The following is a 23,438-nucleotide window of genomic DNA, read 5'->3' as shown; positions in this document are numbered from 1 at the left end:
ATGGAGGTGGACAGAAAATGGAGCCATAACCTAAGCTCCCAGTCCACAAAAATCGGCCTTTGCACAGACTTCGGAGGAGACATCGTGACACGTGAATGACTTAGGAATTTTAAAGCTGATAATTCACTTTGCTTAACATGCACATTTTTCTCCAGATCAGTTTGCCCTCCAACATGCCCTCCTCTCTCCCTGCTAGCAAAGAAGCATGCATTTTTTCCTAAGTCTTAAGTGAAAATAAAGGAATGCAGGGCTTATCTGACATTCTGTTTACTCTAATATATCACCATTGTGTAAGGTCTGTAAATATTTTCCATATGTTGGCTAAAGCAATCCCTCCAATTCAGCATCTGCAAGATCTGTCCACGCAGCCTTTCAAATCAGGCTTAAAAAATTATTTCTGATGAAAGTCAAATAAAGACAGCTCAAGGGCTCTTCACACACCCATCCCCCCACTCTCCCACTATTTGCTACAGCTTTACTCTCAGAGACAAATTCACCATAGGGTTCACACTCACTGTAACTCTAAAATTTTAGGTTCAAAGGCCTTATTTCAAAAGCAAAAATCAATTACATTCATTTTTTTAGGCTATCTTACCTTTGCCTGCAAAGCTCAGAGTGGGCTTCAGCACTGAAGGAGGTTGATTCCTTCCCTCTGCATCCTGCACCAGCAAAGAGTCCTCGGGCAGCAGCCCCGCCTGGGTGGGACCAGGAGCCACACCCCACACACCTGGGGCAAGTGGGGACAGCTGACCCCACTTAGATGATGGTCACCTCATGAACCTCCCCTGGGCTGGGGAAATAACAACAGAAGGCACATACAAGGAATCCCATTGAAATATTTGAAAACAAAACACTACTTTTGGCACCAAAATTTCAAGTCAATGAACTGCTCTGATGAGAAAGGAGAACCATTAGAATGGTTTCATGTAATCTTACTCCACTAAAGTCACTTTTCAAATGAAGTGGTCTCCCTGCTGGAGAGTCCCATCTCCATGTACAATTTGCTGTGCCTGGTGGATTTTAGTGAGCAAGAAGTTGATCACTGTCATGGTCAAAGATTAAATTAAGATTTATGGACCTAATATACTCTGTGTAAACAAATACCCAAGTAGAACCAAGAATGTTAGTGCATACATGGGAGAGTTAACAGGAATAAAAAAACCTGAACCATAGTCTTGTGCCTGTTGATTTATCTGACTAAATGGATTTCTGTAAGGATATCTAAATTACTGCATTGCAGGAAAGTATTTATACAACCCCAAACAACCATAAATTGCAATGTATTAGAAGTTCTGATTTTAATTAATGTTCCTTTTGCCTTCCACCTCTCTTTCCTGTGTTATTTGCTCATGTCCCATGTAGTCCTTATTCTGTGTTGGCTGCTCAGATGGGAAAATGTCTTCCTCTGTCAGTAACTTCATAATTACACTGAGAATAGGATGAGGATTTTCTATGAAAAGTTAAAACAAGAATGGTTAAAACAAAGAAAACTCAAAGTTTTCTCCAAGGATACAGCCAGCATCTCTTGTTTCTCTTCCACCCCCTTGCACCCAAGCAACAAGTGAGTCATCTCCATAGTGCACCCAGCATACACTGATCATATCACGCAAAATAAATGTCTCAAAACCCCATGTGTTTTTCCAAGAAATCTCCAAAACAGTTTGAACTTCCCCTTGCCACTTCTTCCAATTGCTCATCCTAATTTCAGGGCAGTCATCATGGATAAAGTACACACCTCCCCCAGCCAAACTACTGCCTGTGGCTTTTTCATCATTAAGTAGTTTTGTTTATTTGAATGTGCTGGGCACCGGTCTGAAGGGAGTGCACAGTCAGAAGAATTAAAAATAGAGAAGACAATCTACAGAAGGAATCTTTCTCGTGGGTTGGACATGTCTGGCTGCAAGTGGAGGAAGATGTCCCAGAGCAGGAGCAACAGTTGCTTCAGGTGGTCCAGCAGCAGGAGATGGTGGGCAGGAGTCCACCAGATCCCAAAGAGTCAGGATTCCTAGCAAGACAAGAGCACTGCAGTGCAGAGCTCCACTAAACAAAAGGCAGATTTTGCAGCCAAACTTAAGACTTCCTTCCAGGCAAAGACAACAGTGGTACAAATAAGGAAATTCAAGAATATATCCAAATTACAGAGTAGACAGAGGTTAGGATCACACTGGGGTATCCCAGCTCCCAGCATGGGGGTCAGCCACAGAATGGGAGCTGAGAAGAGCAGTTCTGAGCCTCAGCACACCAGAGGTCACCCAGGTCTCTAAAGAGGAAAATACTTTGTACCAAAGGTCTCATTGGATGGTGTGAATCACCCAGCTGTGACACAACTTTCCTCCTTTCAGCATGAGAAACTTTAAAATAAACTAGCTACAGCTGAAGTGTAGGATCCAGTGCATTTCGACATCTTTTAATCATCAATGATCATTATTAGACTAATTCCATGGACCTACAAATCAGCTTTATTAATCTGGGATATTTTCTATATCCATCATTCTACAGAGCACTCTTCTATGTAAGAGTGAAAAGCTTATTAAATATTACAGGGCATGGCATTCATCACTTGGAGCCAAAGTGATCTCAGAATATGCAATTAGTTTTGAAACTGGGAGTCAAGAAAACAGAGTTGTTCCAAGTTTACCCAGGAAAATGATGTTTCTTCACCACATGAACCCCTTCATGATGCTTCCCATTCCTGGGAGTGTTTAGTTTATGGCCTGGCATTTAACACTTCTGCATATTCACCCCACAAATTCTGTGTGCTGTGACAAAGGCACTGTGCTGTAAACACACCAGATGAGAGCTGGGAGCAGGAAAGAGAAAGAACAGCCTCTTACATCCTATGTACTATCCTTTAATGTAGTTTATGTGTTTGCAAGTGAAAGGTTGCACTGGCAGATAGAATGGGGGGAAAAATACCAAGAGGAACAAGCAATAGGTTCTTCAAAAGTTTAGGGAAATTTTCTTGATGTAATGCCTTACAGTGAAGGACTATATTTTTTTTTTCCTTCTTTCCTTTTTTTTTTTTTACCTGGCAGAATGTGCCTTTCAGCAAGGAAATTTCGAAAACAGAGCAAAGAGTTTTAACCTTTCACCTTTTATTTCAGATTGCTGAAGTAGTGAAGATAGAACAGAGACCTCCCCCAGAACATCAGCTCTCACACATGCATCTTCTTCAAAAAAAAAGTGAGGCAGAGAAAATCCAAGAAAATCCAAATGCCCTGACATGGTTGTTGGCAGAGCTGGGTTCTCCACTGAGCTGTGCCCTCAGAGTGGTTTACACCACTCCATAGGAAGTACCTTTCTTGAATGGCATTTTGGCCAGGGAATGTCATTCTTCAGAACCAATGTCTAAATGAAACAGATAAGAGCTGCCCCCAAAGGGCTTAAAGTAAATTGTATAAATCTCAAGGAATATGTTAGTACATCCCAAATCCCCTGGATTTAGACCTATCAGGATCTGCTCTGAGTTTTCTGTGTCTGGGTACCAGTACCTGACCCACTCAGGTGATAATCAGGAGTTGTGTCACAGAAACCAGCACTAATTCTCTGCTATAAAATGTGCATCAAACCTCCAGATGTCTCAGACAAGGTGGCCTAAATAGATATTTTGCTATGTCTAATTTACAGTGTGTGAGTGCTTTATTACAAAGGTAATTCCACTGTACTGCAATACCTGGAGTATGCAGAAAAACAGGAAATAGCTTGCTAAGACCTATTTGTCACTATCAGGGTTTAAAAAGAAAGGAAATAAACACAAGCTGCTTCTATTGCAAAATGAACTCAAGCTGTGAGAAGAGGAAGATGCATACACAGAGAACAGCAGTAGAGAGCCCATTTTTCATTGGATCTGCAGGAGAGAGTTTTAGGGGGAAATTCCCATTAGGCCTTCAACAGTTTATACAGAAAACTCCTTATGCCTTAATGGGCAAACAGACCTGCAGTGTTAGGTACCAGTGACACTCCAGCAGCAGCCAGGTTTCAGCTCTCTGGCATTTGCCTGTTTGCACTGGCCCAACAGGAACATCAAAGGAAAACCACTGCCAGGGAGAAATGCATTTCCTAATTAGTATCACCAGTGAAGAGCTCTTATTACTGTGTTATGGAGAGTAACACCTCACAGTTTTGCAAGATTTATATGATAGCTTTAATTAACCAATCTTCCTCAAGAAAAAAGAAATGGGTAATCTTTCCATGAGAGTGTTTTGCACTATCCCAAAGACATGAAGTTATCAAATTATTTTAGATGAATAAAACAAAGGTTTGAAATTTCCCCAGCTGGCTGCCTATTTGAATTCACAGCCAGAGGCATAGAGAGTCATGTGATGTAATTCAGTAAATCAGTTTAAAATAGGCTTAATTTTAGCACTAAATTCTTCAGGAAAATAAAGCAAAGTTTCAGGGGAAAATGCAAGCTTTCCCATCAAATACTTGGTCAAGTCTCAGTTTGAATCACCCATTAGAAGCTTTTAGTCAGGGGTCATGTAATGAGCATTTCAAAGGCAGTCAGTCCTAGGGAAGGTGAGAAGTTCAGAGAACATCTCTGAAGTTTCTTAGTCCTTGGCAATGAATCACAGAGTATGTTGAAAGCACAGCCCATGACACACGAAGAGTGGTTTCCTTAAATTTGATGACTGATAAAAGAACAACTCTAATTACTCAAAATATTTTAGCACTGTGCCACAGCTTCATGTGTCTGTGTTTGCAAAACTGAATGGTTATTTCTTTCCACAAACTCTAAATCTTTGCCAAATTGTTCAATACAATGAGACTACTTATCCCATACAGTTATTCCCCCACCACCACCACTTATCTATTACTTGCCTAAGGGCACTCTGTGATTTTACTATTTTAGTTGATATTCGAAGGCATTTGATGAGCCTGGAATGCAAGTTGCAGTCTATGTCATTTTTTGCAGACTGTTATCTGGAAATATTTCTTTAATACTCAGGAATTCAAATGCTACATGCTACTTTGTTTCAGTGACATCACCTAACCTACAAACTCATTCCCAGAAGACAAAGGCAAAAATGTTTAGAGATGTGCTTGCTTTGTCTAAAAAGCATACTTGGAAGTGTGAATGGACAGCGCTCAATGCAGCAATGGCAATGAGCTCAAAGAAAAAAGAGGAAGAAACCTTCCTGAAAACTTGGATGAACAGTTTCCAAGCCTCCCTGATGAGCAGGCTTCATCACATGCAGCGCCAGCCAGCCCAGTCCTGGCCATTTCAGAGCAGCTGAGCTGAATCCATCTGGGAGCAGGCAGTGGGAATGGGGTGTGTAGGGGTGGGCTGGGTACAGCTGATGCATGTATGACTAATGCTGGTGTTCCCTTGGAGACCTGAGCAAGTGCTGCTGAGGGAGGGACACAGAGCAGCAGGGCCCATGCAGTGGCAGCCTGGCAGCCACTGACCTTCTCAAGTGCCAAAGTGACAGCACCTGGGAAACACAGCCCAGTGCTCCACACATTTCTCTCCCTCTATGGGAGTGACATTGCCACAGAAAGACAATGTCAAATATAACAAGGGGCACTTGTCTGGGCAAGCCACAGCCACAGTGTGAGTGAGGAGACCTCAAGTGCCACCCTCTGTGTGCTGTGATCAGGTGTGCAGAACACCTGCTTCAACTTCTCTTGGGGTTTTTATAGCAAAACCCACCCACATCATGGAAGCTAGGACAGCTCTAATGCCTTGCTGCCTTGCATACTGCTCAAAAGACATCTTTTTGTAAAAAATCAGCATGGCATTTTGCAGTGGCTGGTCTGAAATGTGATCCTTCTTGACTTAAATGCAAATAGGAGGACCAGCACTGCAATTGTCAGAACTACAGTTGGAAAGAAGAGATTTTAATGCTGATTAGAGTGGAGGAAAAGGACTTTACAGCTGTGGAGCAGAATTCAGATGTTTGGAGAAAATGGGTAGTGTGCTGAACTAACATTGCAATAAGTATGACATGATACACTAGGGAATAGATCCTGTTTTTAATAAAAGTCTAAAGAAGGAGGGAAGAGCTGAAGTTCAAGGAATCATCTTTGGATCTGAAGTACACTGGCAGCTGTCAAAACTGTCTGCTTGCCAGATTATATTTCTGTTATTAGGTACTAAGGAACAGCTTACACACTTGAGAGATACTTTGTTGGTGTAAATAGACAGAATTTGACGGAAGGTGATGAACCAGGTTTATACCAGGCAAGAATTTGGCCCTTAGTTTGCTTTAAAAATGAAATATGGACTCTGAATAACACAAACTCTTTTTTCTTCAAATGTGGCATTGAACCTAGATCCTGGCAAATGCCTCCAGTTTTACACACATTGGTTTCTTTCCATGCTGTGAAAAATCTTAAAGGTTTGTAAGCAGGGGGCAAGACTGGAGTTACCCCTCCTAGAGAGAGAAGCTCCATGCTTGTATGGCAGTGACCCTGATCTCCTCCAGTCTCCTTCCATGTAACTGTTTCCTTTATGGATTGTGTCAAAATAAACCTGTACTGACATATTCCTACACTGGCAGCACCAGCACAGAAGAGGTCTGGGAATGATGAGTTCATTCAGATGGAAGCACAGGGGCTTTTAGGAGCTGGTTCCCAGCAGGAGCAATGCCCTCTGGAGAAGATGCCCTTGCAGATTCACCCTGGCCCACTGCAGGGGCTCAGTCAGGAGAGGGATTTTTCTCGCATCCCCACGGGCTGCTCCTCCAGCCACCATACAGGAGGCACAGGCTGATGGCTCCCCTAACTGCCTGAAGCAAGCCAACAAAATCCAGGCCCATAAGATTTTGTAACACAGCACAACTGAGTCAAAACTTCCAGATGTAAATTGCTTGTTCACAAGAGCACTGGCTTGTGCATACTCTACATGCTTTTTGCACTACTCATGGCCACGTGCATTCTCCAATACACGTTGGAACTTTCCCTTCTTGGGTTCACCCAGTGCTAGATGGAATGATGTGTGTTTGTATACACATGTGCATTTATATTGAAAACATAACCGTGTGAGTACTTTGGTTTGAATATTGTATAGTTTTGGTTTTGCTCAATAAAGGCATGAGAAATCTATAAAATGTAGCTCTGGTCTGTGTAACCATAGTATTTGTTGTTAATCAAATAAACACTGCAATTAAGATTTCTTACAACAGCTAGATGAGAGAATAGCAAATTTGGTCTTGGCTCACAGTTGTTTAACCAGATATTGATTAAAAGACATGCACTCTAAAAGTATGAGGTCTAAGTTTCAACATCTTATAAATTTTTATCGTGTAATGGAAGAGCAATGTAATAAATGAAAGTCCACCAGAACAAACAACAGGAAAATCACCTGGTATCAGCTTGGCATAACCCTACTCCTACCATTAAACCAGAAAACAAAACTAACCATTCACAATGACTTGCCAAAGCTAGATTTGTGAAGTTCCCAATATAACTGTGGCCTCCTGTGATCCTATGCTTCAGGTGATGGGCACAACCCAAGCAGAAGAAATAATTCTGTCCTCAGAGCAGATCATCCTGTGCTTTCCATAGCCCACAGGGACGGCAGCTGGCCCAGGCAAGGCCTCTTGGTTTATGACAGACCCTTGTTGTCTAGCGTGTAGTAGAATATGACTCACTTCAGGGACCCACACTTGAGAGAAGTCACAGAAAAGTTCACTAAGCACTGCCAGTAAAAACATGGGCGTACTCACCGTGTCTTTGTAATGGCACAAAGCATGTCAGTGGGGTACGTGCTTTCCAGTGTAATCATCCCTCAGCCCTCTCTGGAGAAATACGGCACAGTCTTGCTGCAACACTCATAATCACAGCATTCGTCCAGCTTGCTCTGTCAACCAACTTGACAATAACCTCATCATGGATTTCTTCCTTTTTCCAGTCTTAATTATCAACATTGCCTCCCCACATCATCAGACTGAGAGCACAACCAGCTTAGTATATGTAAATCAAAGGAACAGCCTCACCTTCTTCACGTGGTATTTGTCATTCCGTACCTGCTATTGCCTCCCAGCTGACCATGTTCCCCACCTTCAGCACCCTCATCCCCTCACACCCGTGTGTCTGCTCGCTCCCTGCCGCCCTGCTCATCAGAGCTGCCTCTCAAGCACCTTCTGTGCTTCTAAGAGGGGTTTGAGACATGTCACCAGAGGACTGGGATCCAAACCCCACCTTTGGGTTTCTTTCCACGGAAATAAAGAGTGAGGGTGGCCTGTCCGTGCCCAAAGCCCCAGCCTGGGCCGGCGCCCCCTGCGGCAGGGATCCCTCACGGCTCCCACACGGTGTGCCACTGAGACGGCAAGGTACAACCGGGATAAAAACGTGCGCCACTCCCCAAAGCCCACGGGCATCTTTCAGCTACAGTGATATTTAACTTGGTCCAAAAAGGGTCCCAACAGCTCTGCCGCTCCCCCCAGCTCCCCTGGGCACACACGGGCGCTCACGGCTGCCCTCCTTTAAAGCACATCCCAGCAGCCGCTGGCTCCTGCCCCTGAGCAGCCCTTGCCCACGGCTGCCGTGCTGCCCTCAGCTGCCTTCCCTCCCCGGCATCCCCTGCAAACCCGGGGGGACCGTGCCGAGCCCCGCTCTGCCACTTGGAGCTGCCTGAGGGGCCGCAGGGCGCACCCAGACCCGCGGGGGGGCCGCTGCTCCATCCCGCTGCTCCTGTGTGACCTGCACAGGGCAAACACAGGAGCTGGTTATTGCTCAGGATGAGGATTTTTATTTTGAACTCCTAGACTCAGTTTTTAGCAGCAGAGGAGCTCCCAGAGACAGGACTGGTGCTGTATCTCTTCTCCTGCTTGCAAGAACACTCGCTCTGTGACCCTCATGAGTGCAGATGGTGACTTCCAGCTGAAGCCTTTCGTATTTCATGGCACTTCTCCCCAGTGCAAAAGCCAGACAGATCCCCTTAGCTTACACGCACACCTGGTTTGTCTGAAGCAGCCTGTTAACAAGGGCAGTATCACAGGGACAGCCACACCCAGAGTTAACAGCACGAGTAAAGCCTGCCCGCAATAACCCTGCCCGGCTGGCGGGTGCCCAGCACCGTGAGCTGGAGTTCCAGTGACAGGCACTATCCCAGCCCCCGTGCCCTTGGCATGCTGGGGGCATGGCAACCCTGGAAGTCTGCCAGACCCAGCTCCTTTGGGGCTCAAGAGTGGCATGTGTCTGCAACCTCCCATTTCCAGACACTTCTTAACTGCTTCCTTCATGTTATTTTTTTTCAGTGATTTAAATTTTCTGTGACATGTTTTGGCACTCGAAGAATTTTGTGAAAACCTAAATATTCCTGCTGCGAACGCTCTGTGTGTATACTCCTCTTAAATCTTCCTGTTTATTTTATTTTTCAATACTAACAGCCAATGTTACTAATCACCTTTAGGATCATGGACAAATAAAAATATTGCGTAGTGCAAAGGCTACAAGGCTACATGCCAAGCTCTTACAGCCCCATGGGATATGCCTACTTGTATAAAGGACAGACTAAGAATTTTTTAATCCTTTCACCCTATTTACAAAGCAAATTTGGACTTTAAATGCTTAGAGAACTGGGAAAACCATAGCCACGTTCATGCATTACACTGTGACTTTGCAGGCACACCATAAAAAATTTACTGACAAAATAGAGCGCTCGGTGAGCCATTTACCACACTGTTAAATACCATCAGCTTTTTCTGCTTAATACTCAAGATTTTGCCCTTTAAAATACTGATTTAATTTTTTGTCTCTACAGTATGTTCTTTACTAGAGCCGGCAGTTTATAAGCAGCAGTAACAGAGGAAAAGAGCCTCCACCCAAATATTTTTTAACCAATTCCTCAAAATATATGTGCCAAAACTGGATGGAAAAAATCTGTTATTTAAACAAGAGTGCAAGAGTAACACTTTTGTGCTGCTTATCCTCTTCATCTGTCCACAAACCAACTCCTTTTTAGACTTTCCTAAACACAGTAAAGCTGCAGCTCAGCGCAGCAGGGTGAGCAGCAGAGCCGGCCAGGAGGCACCATGGGGCACACCACCTTCTGGGCAGGCTGCAGTGGCATCCTGGGGGCTTCCAGAACACCACAGAGAAATCTGCAATTTGAGCTCTAAACTTCTTTGGGGAGGTGAAGGATGTAATTTGATCTTTCTTTTGCAAAGTGTAAATGCACGGAGGTTGGTAAGGCTAGGTTCAGGGCCTGAGATTTGGGAACACTCTACAAAAACACTTGCTGCAATCAGGCTTCCAGCCTCATAAATATCTGCTTTACAATTACAAAGTGACAGCTGTGAAAATCTATCAAAATATTGTCTCCTTTTCCTTTTATATTGTCTTGGAAGGAATGCTGTGATAAATTTAATTCTGTTTAAATTTGAAGAGCTCTGGACTGTGTTTCTCCCAAAACTGGCACCAGGTATTTTTTGACCGTCCAAAACATTTGCTTCACTCACAATGCTTGAGGGGAACAAATATGCACAACATTGATACCTACTCTGTAGTATGGCAATACTCTTACCTCTTATTGGCTAAAAATACTAGTGCAAATATATCAGAATTCATTGGCTAATAAATGCATTTTAAAATTAATTCCACATATGAGACACTGATCATGCTTTCACACCATGTTTCAGTCAAAGTATAAATTTTACAGGAGAAAGGGAACAGCAGCTACAGCAACTTTCAGGTGAGTTCACCCTATGGAGCTCATTTCCACAGGAAAACAGAAGTGTCTTGATGTAGTAACTGAAATAAGGTTGTTATGAAGCAATAAATCCATTGCACCTCTGTGAATTATGTCATAGGCAACACATAAGCTTAGAACTGCTTCTAATTAATAGCCTTTTCTGTACTGAAGGAATCTTGGTTTTTAACATTTTAGATTCCCTTACTAAGAAACTCCCTTTTGTGAGTCAATAACTACAATGTCTGAATAACCCAGAGAAAAACCACTAAGGCTGCTCCCCTCAAGTGCCCATAAAGAATATTCTGCACAAGAAATACAGGAAACAAATTAGAAAGCAGGACAGTAAACATGCAAATTCTTGTCCTGCTGATACACAGCAAAACTACCTGCTCCTGCACAGGAAGATCATTCAGTGATGAAAACAGTCTTGCTCACATGTCTCCAGTGTAGCTGCAGTCACAGGTACAACCCAGCAGCACTCTGCTGCTGCAGAGCCATGGGCTTCACTGTGCTCAAGCCAGGCTTTCTGCAGAATTCAAATGAGGCTGTGTCTTGACATGCAACAACTAATTGCCCACAGGATCAGAACTCTGGACTTCAACTTTGAGCAAAAACCAGCAGCATTTAACTAAACATATCTACTGTTTTCTGCAAGAAGCCATGACATTGAGTACTCAAACAAAGCCAATGGATTAAAAGAACTCAGAAGTAGATACACAAAATCAAATCCTGCACACAATTCCCACTGAAATTTATGGGACACGAGGACAGACAAATGAATCATGACATCAGTTATTAATAAATTGATATATACTTTATTATGCACAAGAGACTAAGATGACATGACACTGTGGTTATCAAAACTGTACAATTATGCATTTCCACAAGGCTCTGAAATACTGAATGTAATATGAAATACAAACAGGGTGTTCAGACTGGCCACAGGTTTTAGGAAGTAAATTTCTCCCATTCTTTGATTTGGCATTTGCATCTAAAAGAAATATACTTATTTATGGAAAGTGAGAATATTGTGTTTGGAACTGTCAGGACATGGCAGCGAAGATCTGGTAACGCTGTGAACATCCTGATGAATGACAACAACAGGGTACAACAGGCACCTCACACAAAGGGCTGCCAGCACAACCAACAGTACAGTCTTCTTGTGAAGCATGAGGTAGATATACATAACAGAAATAACATAAAGGAGAGGAATGGTTAGGAAAGAGCAGGGGGAAGGTTACAATCATCAGCATCTACAGACATTTTGCAAAATCCATTTTCATGTGGCAAATGCTACAAAAATAGCCGAACACAGAAAGATCTGATCTCTTGAATCACAAATGTAGAAATGTCCAAAACCAAATAAAGTAAAAGGTTAGAGTTAGTGATTAGACAACACATGACAGAACAAGCAGTTTACTTGGACGTTTAAGTATCCTTTTAAGTATCCGTTTAAGCTTTTACAGGCACAAGGTGTCCATTTTAAGCCCAATCCTCCCAATCTTACATAAATTCCTTCGCAGTTGATTGCATCACGCTGAAATTAACACTGACTCCGTCCATGCACACCCCTGCTGGGACAGCAGAGTCTCTCTTCAGGCCCCACAGGGCTCTGCCATGTGAGCCCAGCATGGTGAAACCCCCGGGGCGGAGGTGGGAATCAGCACCTCAGGAGCTGCCACACCACACACAGAGACTGGCAGTGCTGACAAATGGCTGCTGTAAAACCAGAGCTGTGTCAGGCTCTGAGCTGAGGGCAGCTTACTGCAAAGTACTGCGCACTTCTGTTATAAAGTTATTCACTGGGAATGTTTGGGTTTGGTTCTCTCTCTTTATTGAAGCAGAAATGACTCTTCCATCTGCTAAGCAATCATGTGCCATTTTGGTAAACTCCAACAGACAATTAACTCAGTTCTATTAAAACTGCTGAATTAAATAGCTGAGTATACCACGTTCAGTTAATTTAAACTGAATTTCACACACAAGTCAAATCAAATCTTTGACCTTTATATATTTTTGGTTTATCCAATGGTATATATAAATCTGTAAATTATTCTAAAATTAAAGTTTTGATAAAAAGATTGATAATGCAGCATGTTTCTCTCAAAAATATACAATTATCTATTTCACACAGAATTTTTCAACCTGTCCATCCCAACAACCAAATCTAATACTTCCTATGAGAAACTACTTAATAAAATATCTGGGGAAGGAAAGGGTTAAAATGGGGAAAGGAATTTACAAAATATGTAAATTTCACAGTAATTGAAATTAAACATTTCATATAGAGTAACTTACATTTATCTAAAACATTTAAATATATCTTTATACAGAAATTTAATGTAGTAAAATATAGCTATGATTGAAGTTAAAGACTCTAGTCTTCTTTGAAGACATCTTTAAAGACTTTACACATAGAATATGCTTTAACAATACATTCTGCTGAAGGTTAGGCAAAGCGCTTTCTTTTCAACCACACAGGCAGCACATTCATCCTCCCCACGGCTCAGAGCAGAGCCACCCTGCACACCCTTCTGCAGGGGTAACCACACTTTCATGGCACCCTGTCCACATCACCAGGCCTGCAGCATCAAATATCTTTGTATGCGTGACACTGAGACCAGCCCTGGTTCAGAGTCCAGCACGTGCTTCCCATAGTGAGGACAAGGCGTGCAGTTACCCGCTTGCAGAGGGGTTTGCAGGATTGGTAACAGATTTGATTTAAAGTGAGTAACACTCTGCCTGATCCTGGCACTTAAATCTTTGCATATGTTGCACTTGGACTATGCTGGCATCAGCAAGGCACAAGTGTAGAATCAGTAAGAAATCTGCAGCTCAGACTTCAGAGCAGACTATCACTCGAGTGTAATGAAGTCCCTTCCTCTCTTGCAGAGCACAGGTAACCTTCACTACAACTAATGAAAGTTATTAATCTCATTCTTAGAGGAAACCCATGCCCTCTCTTCCTCAAAGAAGGATCAGTAGAACACATTACAAAGTGGCAAGTAACAGTCAAACAATTACATGTTAAAAGTGTCTTTTTCTGCTTTTCATTTTGCATCAATTTGAAGGTGAAGATAAGGCAATGACACTAAAAATAGTGACAATTAGTACCCTTCTTCCATTTCCATATTCTGATACTACTTTGGGACTATCCAATCATAACATTCATACAACAGTTTGGCACAAACAGCTGCACAACTATATTCAGAGAATAGCAAACAATAGGCACTATTGTACATTCCATGTGCTCTCAAACCCATGTCTTATTTCAAAGAGAATTTAGGCTAGCTAAAAGATTAGAACCAAATCAACTTTTTTAGCTCATCTATCTACCGTTATAAACTGAAAAGACAGTTTTTATTTTTTTAATATATATCTATTTATGGATTATATGTTTATGTATAGAAGGAATGCTGTGCTAATTTCCAATTGGTAAAGTAGTTAGGCTGTGTATACCTTGATATAGATCTATTTGCATAAAGACATTGCCATTAAAGGTACACACCCATCTATGTTAGTGCATAAGACCATTCTTTGTTTTAATGTTTGTGTGTGCCTGTTTTTGGTATAGCAGATCAAAAAATCTCTTATAAAAGAGCTTTGGCCCATAAAACAAGAGAGGGAATGTTAGAGTGTGCTCTTTTCCAATTACTAAATCAATGACTATAATAACAAAAATACCTGGAACAAACCTGAAGCTGCAAACACAACAGGAAAGCAAATGAGATGCTGTAGCTGTAAGCTGAAAAAACAAAGATTATTCAAAAGAGGCTAAATGTAGCTGAATAATAAAATGTTATTTACCAAGGAGATCTGACATTGATGCTTTCTTGCTCAGAAAAAGAGAAATCCTTTGACCTAAGTTCACCTTTGTTCTTATCTTATGTAGTGATAGGACAAGGATTAATGGCTTTAAACTGAAATAGGGAGGTTTAGATTAGACCTTAGGAAAAAACTCTTTACTCTGAGGGTGGTGAGGACCTGAACAGGTTGCCCAGAGAAGTTGTGGATATCCCATCTCTAGAAGTATTCAAAGGCACATTGGATGGGGCTTGAGCAACCTGGTCTAGTGGAAAGTGTCCCTGCCCAGGGCAGAGGGTTGGAACTAGATGATCTTTAAGGTCCCTTCCAACCCAAACCATTCTGTGATTCTATGACTGAATTCCCTTAATGAATACCTTGTGTCAATGATAAGGTTCAGGGAAAGGAAAAAATCATATAGACAAAGCAGCATTTTTCCAAACTGGCATAGATTTCACATTGAGGGCCCACAGACCCCTAGAACAGGTTGCAGTACTGTAAAATTAGTAGCTTTGTCACATGTAGCATAACATGCTAACAAGATCCAACAGGCTGTGTTCACTCATGCATTGTGTGCTCATTTACACACTCACACACACAGTGGCTTCCCCAAAAGAAAATCAGTCTTTTTTTTTTCCCCCATAGAAAAATCCCTCCTCATTTTTTCCAGAAACAACCAAACCGATGGTTTCAACGTTCAGAAGCTGCTGTCCGATGTCCCCACAGTCCTGTGCTGCTCCCTGGCTGTGTCCCTGGGTTAGGTGGCACTGCTGCTGGAGCAGGGGGTGCTCTGTGTGCTGCCAATGCTGTGGGCTGCACTGCTGTTCTCGGAGGCTGGCGGTGATGTAGGGACTTGCTGTCTTCCCGCTGTCTCCCCTGAGGGACAGGCAAGAGAAAAAGTGGGGTCAGGAGAAGGGAAACTGAAAATGTTCTCATAGAAAACAACAACCAATTTCTTCCCAGTCCTCCTCTTCTGGTGGTTTGTTTTCCTATGCAATTAACATATTGGGTAACAGACCTTAATTGGAGTATCTCTGAAAATGTTACCAGACTTTGGCACCTCAGCATGGCTGTGCACACGGGGAAAATAACAGCGCTGTTTCCTTGAGCATTTTACAAGCAGTGATGGAAACTGCCAAGATCAACACTGTCTATCTTCTGTTGTCAGCTGTCACTCAAGATGGATCCTATTACACAACTCAGACACTTTACAGCTTTGCTGTTTCCAGGAAAAAAGGCCAGGAAATGTAGGCTTTAGTTTTAATGCCAGTTTATAGAGCGGCATATTTACTAAAAGTGTAGCTCAAAACAATCTTCTTCCATCAGCTGGATACCACATATCCTGAGACATAGCCAGTTTTCTTCATGTAGAAAAACAACAGGCTATCCTGAAAGTTTGACTTGATTTACTCCTAACACAACATGCAGGAAGTTTTCCTATAGTTACACAGTATGTGCAGCACTTAGAACCTGTAGTGAGAGCATGTCTCAACAACCCCTTCGCTATTTATATTGCCGAGTCAAGCACTTGGAGTCTCCTCACACCGTTCTGCACCTGTGGCTGGGATTGAAAGGAAAAATCCAGCTGTCAACTAAGCACGAAAGTAATAATTATGCCATGTAATGCCTCAAAGATCATAATAAGGCCACATAGGAAACCATAACTGTGGCATTTTTAAAGTTACAGTGCTCAAGTCTGTAACCTTAGCAATATTACAAAATAGTCTCTTCAAAACAGATGGCAAGACTTAAGTTTATATAATGTGCACTGTAGCTGCCCCCTCCCTTGAGCTCATCTCCAGCAAGCGAACCTGTGATCTCAGTGCAGCAACAGTCACACTGCTGCTGCCTGAGCTGCAGACCTGCTGTGGCAGCCAGAACCAGCACAGCTGCTTTCCCAGAAAAGCAGCAAGACGGAAATGATTTGTGGAATCATGGGCAGAGCAATTAGGAAAAGTCAGAGGCTAGTACATCTCTTGCTTTGTGAGCTTATGGTGACACAGCTCTCCTGCTCCACATTATCCTATGTTATCCCGAACCTGATGCCATGGGTCAGGTCTGCACACTCCAATTTTTCTTACATGTTCAGGATTTGGTAGAGATCCCACTTCCCAGTAACTGCTTCAGTGACAGGCTGAAGGCCGGAGGCACAGCCTGCATCCAGAGGGTTACAGAGCAAGGACGAGCCAGCTTCCTCCCACAGGAGCTGCTCTGGCACATCCCCATGCCCTGTGTGCTGCTGCCCAGCTGCCAGAGCCCGGCTTCTCGGAAGGGCTGCAGAGGAAATGCGCCTTTAACGCTTTGTGTCTCAGGCCACAAAATATCCTCCTGCAGGCTGCTCAGTACTCAGAGGCGCTGCAAACAAACAAGGGAGGTCTGAGGATTTCTCACAGCAGAGGTTGCAAGTGCTCTGTGCAATGGAGCCCAGCAGATGTGCTGCTAGCTCAAGCCACAGCCACAGCTGAAGTGCACTTAAAGCCCCACAACACACAGCTCTTTCCTTACACCCCACTGGTTTAGGAATGGGGAGTAAAAAGGGCAGGACAGGACAGAAAAAACAACAAATTAAACTACTAAACCACACTGCTCAGGAGGCCAAATAAACTTTTAAAAAGATGTGAAGATCTTGTTTTTAAATTCAGCATTCGGTCCAGCATTTTACTCTAGCGAGCAGATTTTGAATCTGTTTTTCCCAGTGTAAGAAATAACTATTGTAGCTCATACATGAGCCACGGATTTCTGCTCACAGGCAGCAGGTCAGAATCTACCCCCAGTCATCTACAGAAAAAACAAGTTTCAGCTTTAACTTGCTTTGGAAGTGGCTTCGCAACCCCCCAGAATAAACAGTATCAAATCAAAGTATGTGTCATCGTGCTGCACAGGCTTTCATAAGCCTTGTTTGGATGTTTCTTCCCCTCCCGACTTGCTCCGTTCTCCTCCCGTTGTTTGTGTACATGTTTTCCTTCCTTTTGTACTACAGGATATATTTATAAAGGCAGCGATAAGCAAACTCCCTTTCAGTAAAACTAAACAAGAGACAACCATCAGGGGGCAGCGAGGGGGCCGCAGCGCCGCCGCCCCGCCGCAGAAGCCGCTCGGGAGGGCGGCAGAGGAGGGGCGGCCGCGGGGCTCCCCCGGCAGGGCCCCCGGCCCCCGGCTCCCCTGCAGCTCTGCTGTCACCCGTTCTACAGACCACATGGTTACACAGCTTTGGGCAGCCCCAGCACATCAACACAATCTGCATGCATTTAAACATAATTCATTTATAAGCCAAACACATGCTGCTTTTATGTTATGGTAAAGCGAAAGCGCAGTGCCACGGTCCCCAGCAAGCCCAATGGCTCGCTCTCTTCTCCTGGCTCTTCTGGAAAGTGCCCTCCCTTCTGTCTGGCTTGGAAGGCCCCTTCCTTCCACTGTAATGGCCTCTGCAGCACCTCATTTCTAGAGCACATCAGCAGCTCTGATGCACCACAACCACTTCTTGAACAATTACAAATTCTCTCAATGTTCTCAAGAAAAAAGAAAGTCCAAATCACAGTGATGTTATGAACACACAGCCTAGCAACTACATCTGGACTTGCTGATTTTTCCTGTATTTTACTTCCTCAACACCTAGCTAAACCATAGCAAAGCTTTTTTTAAAAGAGTATTCAAGAAAAGGACGTAAAGAAATGCAAACAATCATTGAAGAAGCATTCTCTGTCTTTTTCATGTAAACAGCTTCATGTATCTCATGTTACTGAACCAAAACTGCTCAGAATGGACACATCTCATCTATTGACAGTAAACAAGCTTTTACCCATCTGAACATGACAACACGCACTTTATTATTCACTCTTAGGAAAGCTGCCAGTTGTACTCCCTGTCCAGGAAGTCTGAATGTTTGCTTTTCTATCTCCATTTGCCAAATATAATTGGTTGCTATGTCAGTTTACTTTAAATCAGATCTCATAAAAAAGGGAGAGAAGTGGGGGAGGAGAGACACTTTTAACTTCTCAGATTTTGGAACACTTTATCCTCTTAATTTGCAGCACAGCCCGAAGAAGGGAAGCGCACTTCCTCAGAGAAGGCAGGGACGGATGTTTTCTGTAACACACTTTACAAGTAACTAATCAGGCTTGTGCCTGTCTCTCCTAAACACACTCAGTGAATCCACTAAGACATGTATTACATTGATACATATTTATATGGTTAAATTATGAAGAGTATCTGCATTCATGCACACTGCAAAACTTCTGCTTCTTTACAAGGCCCCTAAATAAATGAGGTCAATTGTGGCAAATGTCTGGTATTTCCCTTAGTTCTTGGGTGCTCTCCAGGCAGCACCAACACCTTTCGTGCCCTTTAACTGACTAGAGAAAGGATCAAAAGTACTGAGTCTTTTTGCAGACAAGTCAGCTAAAACTCCTCCTCTGTTGTTCTGATATTAGCTTTCCCTCTCTCTTCTTTTACTACCTGTCTATCATAGGACATCTCTATTCCATGTCAAATTGCTTCAGACAATCTAGAATTTTCTAATGCACAGCTGTGATGCTTTGGCAGAAATTTTTCATGATTGAAATTTGCAAAAGCCCTACATGACAAGAATCCTTGCTCAATATCTGGAGATGAAATTCTACCTATTTTGTGGTTCCTTTCTGCTATGACCTGCTTGAGGTTTTAATGCTAATGGCCTATCAAGACAAACAAAAGAGCTCATTCACATAACACCTTCTTTGTTAGCAGCAGAGACACACTAATAAAATTGTATCAGCAAATCTTACTACTGGCAAAAAGGTGGCCTTTTGCTGCATAGCACTACAGCAACAAAAATAACTTATTTCACACATCCCAAGCTGCCATTCTCTACCAGCAGTAGCTTTTATCTGTGCTCTGAGTATCAGCAAAAGAGTGCTCTAGAATGAACTCATATTTTCCAACCTTTCGTCTAAACCATATATTGGAAACTCAGTACTGCTTACAACAAAAGATGCAATTTCAGAACACAATTCAGCAATGCATAAATTCTCTAATGGCAAAAGACAGCCACTTTGTAGATGAAATTTGGATTATCTTTTTTTCTTCCCTTCCTCAAGTCAATAAAAGCCTGCAGCAAGCTCTGAAATGTTTCCACTGCAGCTGGATTATCTTGTCTGCCGCAGCAGTTGGCCTCTAAGAGGCTGTGCCTGCCAGAACCTTTGCTGCCTTTGCTGCAAGTTATGCTTTGTAAATACAAGACACTATGCACAGAAAAATTATGTGCACAGGAACATAGGTGCACTTTCGCAATCCTTTGAAAATCTGAACCAGAACACCTCCTAGATAATTTTTATCATTTCTGTGATTCTCTAATCTGGTGAGTTACAGTGTCCCCTTTCTTTCTTATATTCATTTACTACTTTTTGTGTGACCTTTTTCTCCACTTATTTTCATCTCTCAAGCACAAAGCCAGAGCAGCTGCCCTCTGCACTACTTGTATGTGGTCAACATGACTGATGTCCTTCACTAATATAATTCTTTTAATGGGATTGCTCCAAGTTCTACTGTTGCTGAAGGATTTATCATGTTGGCTTCCCACTGTTCCTTGACTACTGACACACAACGTGTCTATAGATGGTTCTGTGTGTGAATACAGATTGAACTTCAACAAATGCAGCAGCAAAAGATATTAATTTAACAGTTAATTTTTTTTTTTGTTAATAAAGGTTACTGATATGGGAATTACTTAACTTCCCACTTACTCACTGAAATAGCACTTACTTTTCTTCCACAATGTTTCAGTACTTATATGAGACAGAATTATACAATTTATACATATTATCACAACCTTTAAATTTTCCATGTTTGCTTCAGTTCCAAACAAGTTTCATACACAGCTGATGCACTGAGAAGTATTAAACTGCTTATACAAAAATTGTTGCACTGCCAACTGGAAAAAATGCCATAGTTTTTATTTCCAAATTAACATAAGCTTCCAGGTCATAATATTTACAGAAGCTGTGACCCAACAGGGCCAGAATTCTCACTCCTAAATAGCTTCCATGAGGTTTCAGACACCAGAAAAAAAACCCTGCGGTGGGCTAAAAGCAAATTTCAGTGCTCTAGAGATGCACAGACTTGCAGTAATTGACCTCACATTTTTCCCACCTCCCAGATCTTGGTAGGGTCTCATGAGGTCTAAAGTAGAAGTAGCTGAGCGCCCAGAATACTCTAAGGATCCTGAGATACCCCATAACCCACAAGCAGCCAAGGTCACATGCTTGAAATCAAGGCTCCACCAATGTCCACTCCTTGCCTGGGTCATGCAACAGAAAGCTCCCCAAACACCCTCTTCTTCCAGTATTCCATTTTTGCTAATTTAGTTTAGCAGGGGAAAAAATTCTGAGACACTGGAAAATTATCTGAGAGGCTGCACTAATTCAGACACATTCCTAAGTATTTGATTGCACACAATTAAGATTACATGTGACTTCTAGCAATTGAAAATAGTAGTTGAAGAATGAAGGAATAAATAATTGTGGCAAAATTCCATGTAATCAAGGCCCAAGAAAAATTTTCAAGTCTAGTTATACTCAGAATATGTCTGTTCAGATAAAGCATTCTCTTAACCATTTGATTTGACCCATGTCTTGTACACATCAGCCTAATGTAATAACTGTAAAAAAAAAAATTCCAAACTAGTATGGGAACCAAAAGGGATCCATTAACTGAAATATTATATAAATTCGAAATACAGGGATATTATTAATGATGACACACAAGCCAGGAATACTCAGCTTTACTCATGTCCCAGGTGAGTTTCCAAGACTTGTGTTTAAAATTATTTAAGCAAATTTTAAACCATAACACGTAACATCTCCCTTTAGGGAAGGGCAGGTATCATTGGGCTGATGTGCAATAGAGGCTGATGGGAGGAGCTGCTGGAAAGCTCCTGAGTAAGAAGAGAGAGCAAGGCAGTGAAAGAGGCCAGGATGAGCCGTGGTGGCTCCCTCCCGTGCAGGGGCCGCGGTACCTGTGCGCGAGTAGATGAACCAGAGCGCTCCGGTCAGCAGGGCTCCGATGACGAACGCCGCGAAGGCGATGCCCACCACGGTCAGCGTGTCCAGCCCGTACAGCACCGCTGCTCAGGGAAACACACACACAGGCACTGCTTATTTCACAGGCAGAAATCCCACAGAAATTCACCCCCACGCTCACATGGAAGAGTTTTTTGAAATTTCATAGTTGACTAAGCACTGCTTTGAGAAACAGACTGGCAGATTTGCATCAAGGAAATGAAAGTGATGCTTTCAGAGTGGCTTCAGTCCAACCAACTTTTCCACATCACAAAGTAAAACTCCAGCTCAGCACACTCAAGTCTGGAAAATGTTGCAAAAATTAAGCATTTTTTGTTGGCTGTTAATAACTTGCTTTCAATTAAGTATTCATTTATCTTTAAAGTGTGTTTTAAAAAGGCTGAAATGTTTGGCAAAAATGTTTTTCATTTAAATGGCCTAACATTCAACAAACTTTCCCCTACATCTCCTCAAGTTCAGTCTGAAATCTAGGTGGAGAACGGAACTGCTGTTAAGAGGAAAGAGATGCCAGCAAAAAGTCAGCAAAAACATAAATAGAAACAATTGTTTTTCACATTTGGCAATGCTTTCAATAACTGAAATTAATTCCAGATCACAAAAATAGAAGCACACACACGCACGTAAATCACTTTCTAGGGGAGAGGCCCTTTTGTAGAACCGTTTCAAGGGTAACAGCATTTGGTTTCTGGAGGTATTGTCCTCCAGTGTTAATCATCCAAACAGAAACATTTTTGGCCTCTGTGTTTTTATTTTTGATAATTAGAAATACTAAAAAATTTAATAATCATTCTGCAATCTTTTAGGGAAATTTCTTCTTAAAAAAATGATTTCTAGTTTTAGTATTTTTAATATCTCCCAGTGCAGAAAATTGCTTAGTCCAAGGAATAACATTTTACTGACTATGCTGGCCAGGAAATGAGCTGACTGGATCTTAGTAGGATCCTTCAGTGGAATTTTCAGTTCTCAGGACACAACCAACACCCTCACTTTACTCATCCTGCATCCAGCAGATGCCCCTAAAGACATCCCTCATCCTCTTTTGACAAAAGGCTTCTCCAGCAGCTCCTGTTGGCAAGGGCCTTCAGGACCCATTCCCGGGTATTTGTGACCTGGTTTGCATATACAACACCTCACAGACAGTGTCTAAGAAGGTTTTTCTTTCATTTTTTTCTATGAGACTGTTTCTGGTTCCTTCAGCTACTTCTAGTCATTCAAATGCAAATATAAAAGACTATAATCAACAGTTTTTTCCACCAGGCACCAGTCAGTGTCCTCTCCTCTTAGGAGGAAACACAGTGGAGAGAAGAAAATTGCATGGAGAAGTGGCAGAAGCATAATTGCTCACCACCTTTGCTATTTCAAACAAGTTAAGCCTTGAAGACACAGGGACAGGAGCAGAAGAAAAACCTTCTTTGCACTTTCTCTTTAAATCTCCCTTTTCTCCATTCATTCTTGCTTTTGGCTACACATAATCTGCACCTTCCTGTTTATTTTCTTCCAGTGCTGCTTCTCTCCTCTTCTGGGTCACTAATGAACCCTGATTCATTCACTACACCAAGATAACATGGAAACCAAAGAAATGAATCCATATCAAGGCAGTGATCTCATCGAAGCATGGCCTGTACGTGCTGGTGCTGGAGCACGTGGGGCTGTGGTGCAGGACAGGAGTGAGGCTCAAACAGGACACAGGTAGGGCACAGAAGCTCTGAGGGATGGCACTGCTGCTCTAACTCTGCTCTTGGGAAGCAGGGGCCTCAGCAGAGGGGGGAGATACACACCAACTCATGAACTTGCTAGGGCTGAGACTCTCAGTGGTGTTTCTCCAAACCTGATTTTCACATACACAAAAGGTCACAGTCCTCCCCTGAACACGGATGGGAACCTCTCAATCAACAATACAGCCAGAATTCTGTTCTGTCTCTCAGAAAGCTTGAAGAGAA

At 42.5% G+C, this 23,438-nt stretch overlaps 1 protein-coding gene across 2 annotated transcripts in view; it reads right to left on the bottom strand.

Annotated features, from left to right (window-relative positions):
* Positions 1-11,431: 11,431 nt before the first annotated feature.
* Positions 11,432-23,438, bottom strand: part of TGFBR3 (transforming growth factor beta receptor 3) — a 108,825-nt gene continuing 96,818 nt past the window's right edge. For both annotated transcript variants that reach the window (XM_059478547.1, XM_059478548.1), the window contains exons 16-17: positions 21,435-21,542; positions 11,432-15,319 (exon numbers count right to left, since the gene is read on the bottom strand). In XM_059478547.1, the coding sequence (XP_059334530.1) occupies positions 15,201-15,319; positions 21,435-21,542 (227 nt within the window). In that variant the 3' untranslated portion in view covers positions 11,432-15,200. The remainder of the gene's footprint in view (positions 15,320-21,434; positions 21,543-23,438) is intronic.

Source organism: Ammospiza nelsoni, chromosome 9 (assembly GCF_027579445.1).
Source record: "Ammospiza nelsoni isolate bAmmNel1 chromosome 9, bAmmNel1.pri, whole genome shotgun sequence".
Taxonomy (NCBI): domain Eukaryota; kingdom Metazoa; phylum Chordata; class Aves; order Passeriformes; family Passerellidae; genus Ammospiza; species Ammospiza nelsoni.
Note: the sequence above shows the minus strand (reverse complement) of the source record. Positions and strands in the feature narration are given on the sequence as shown.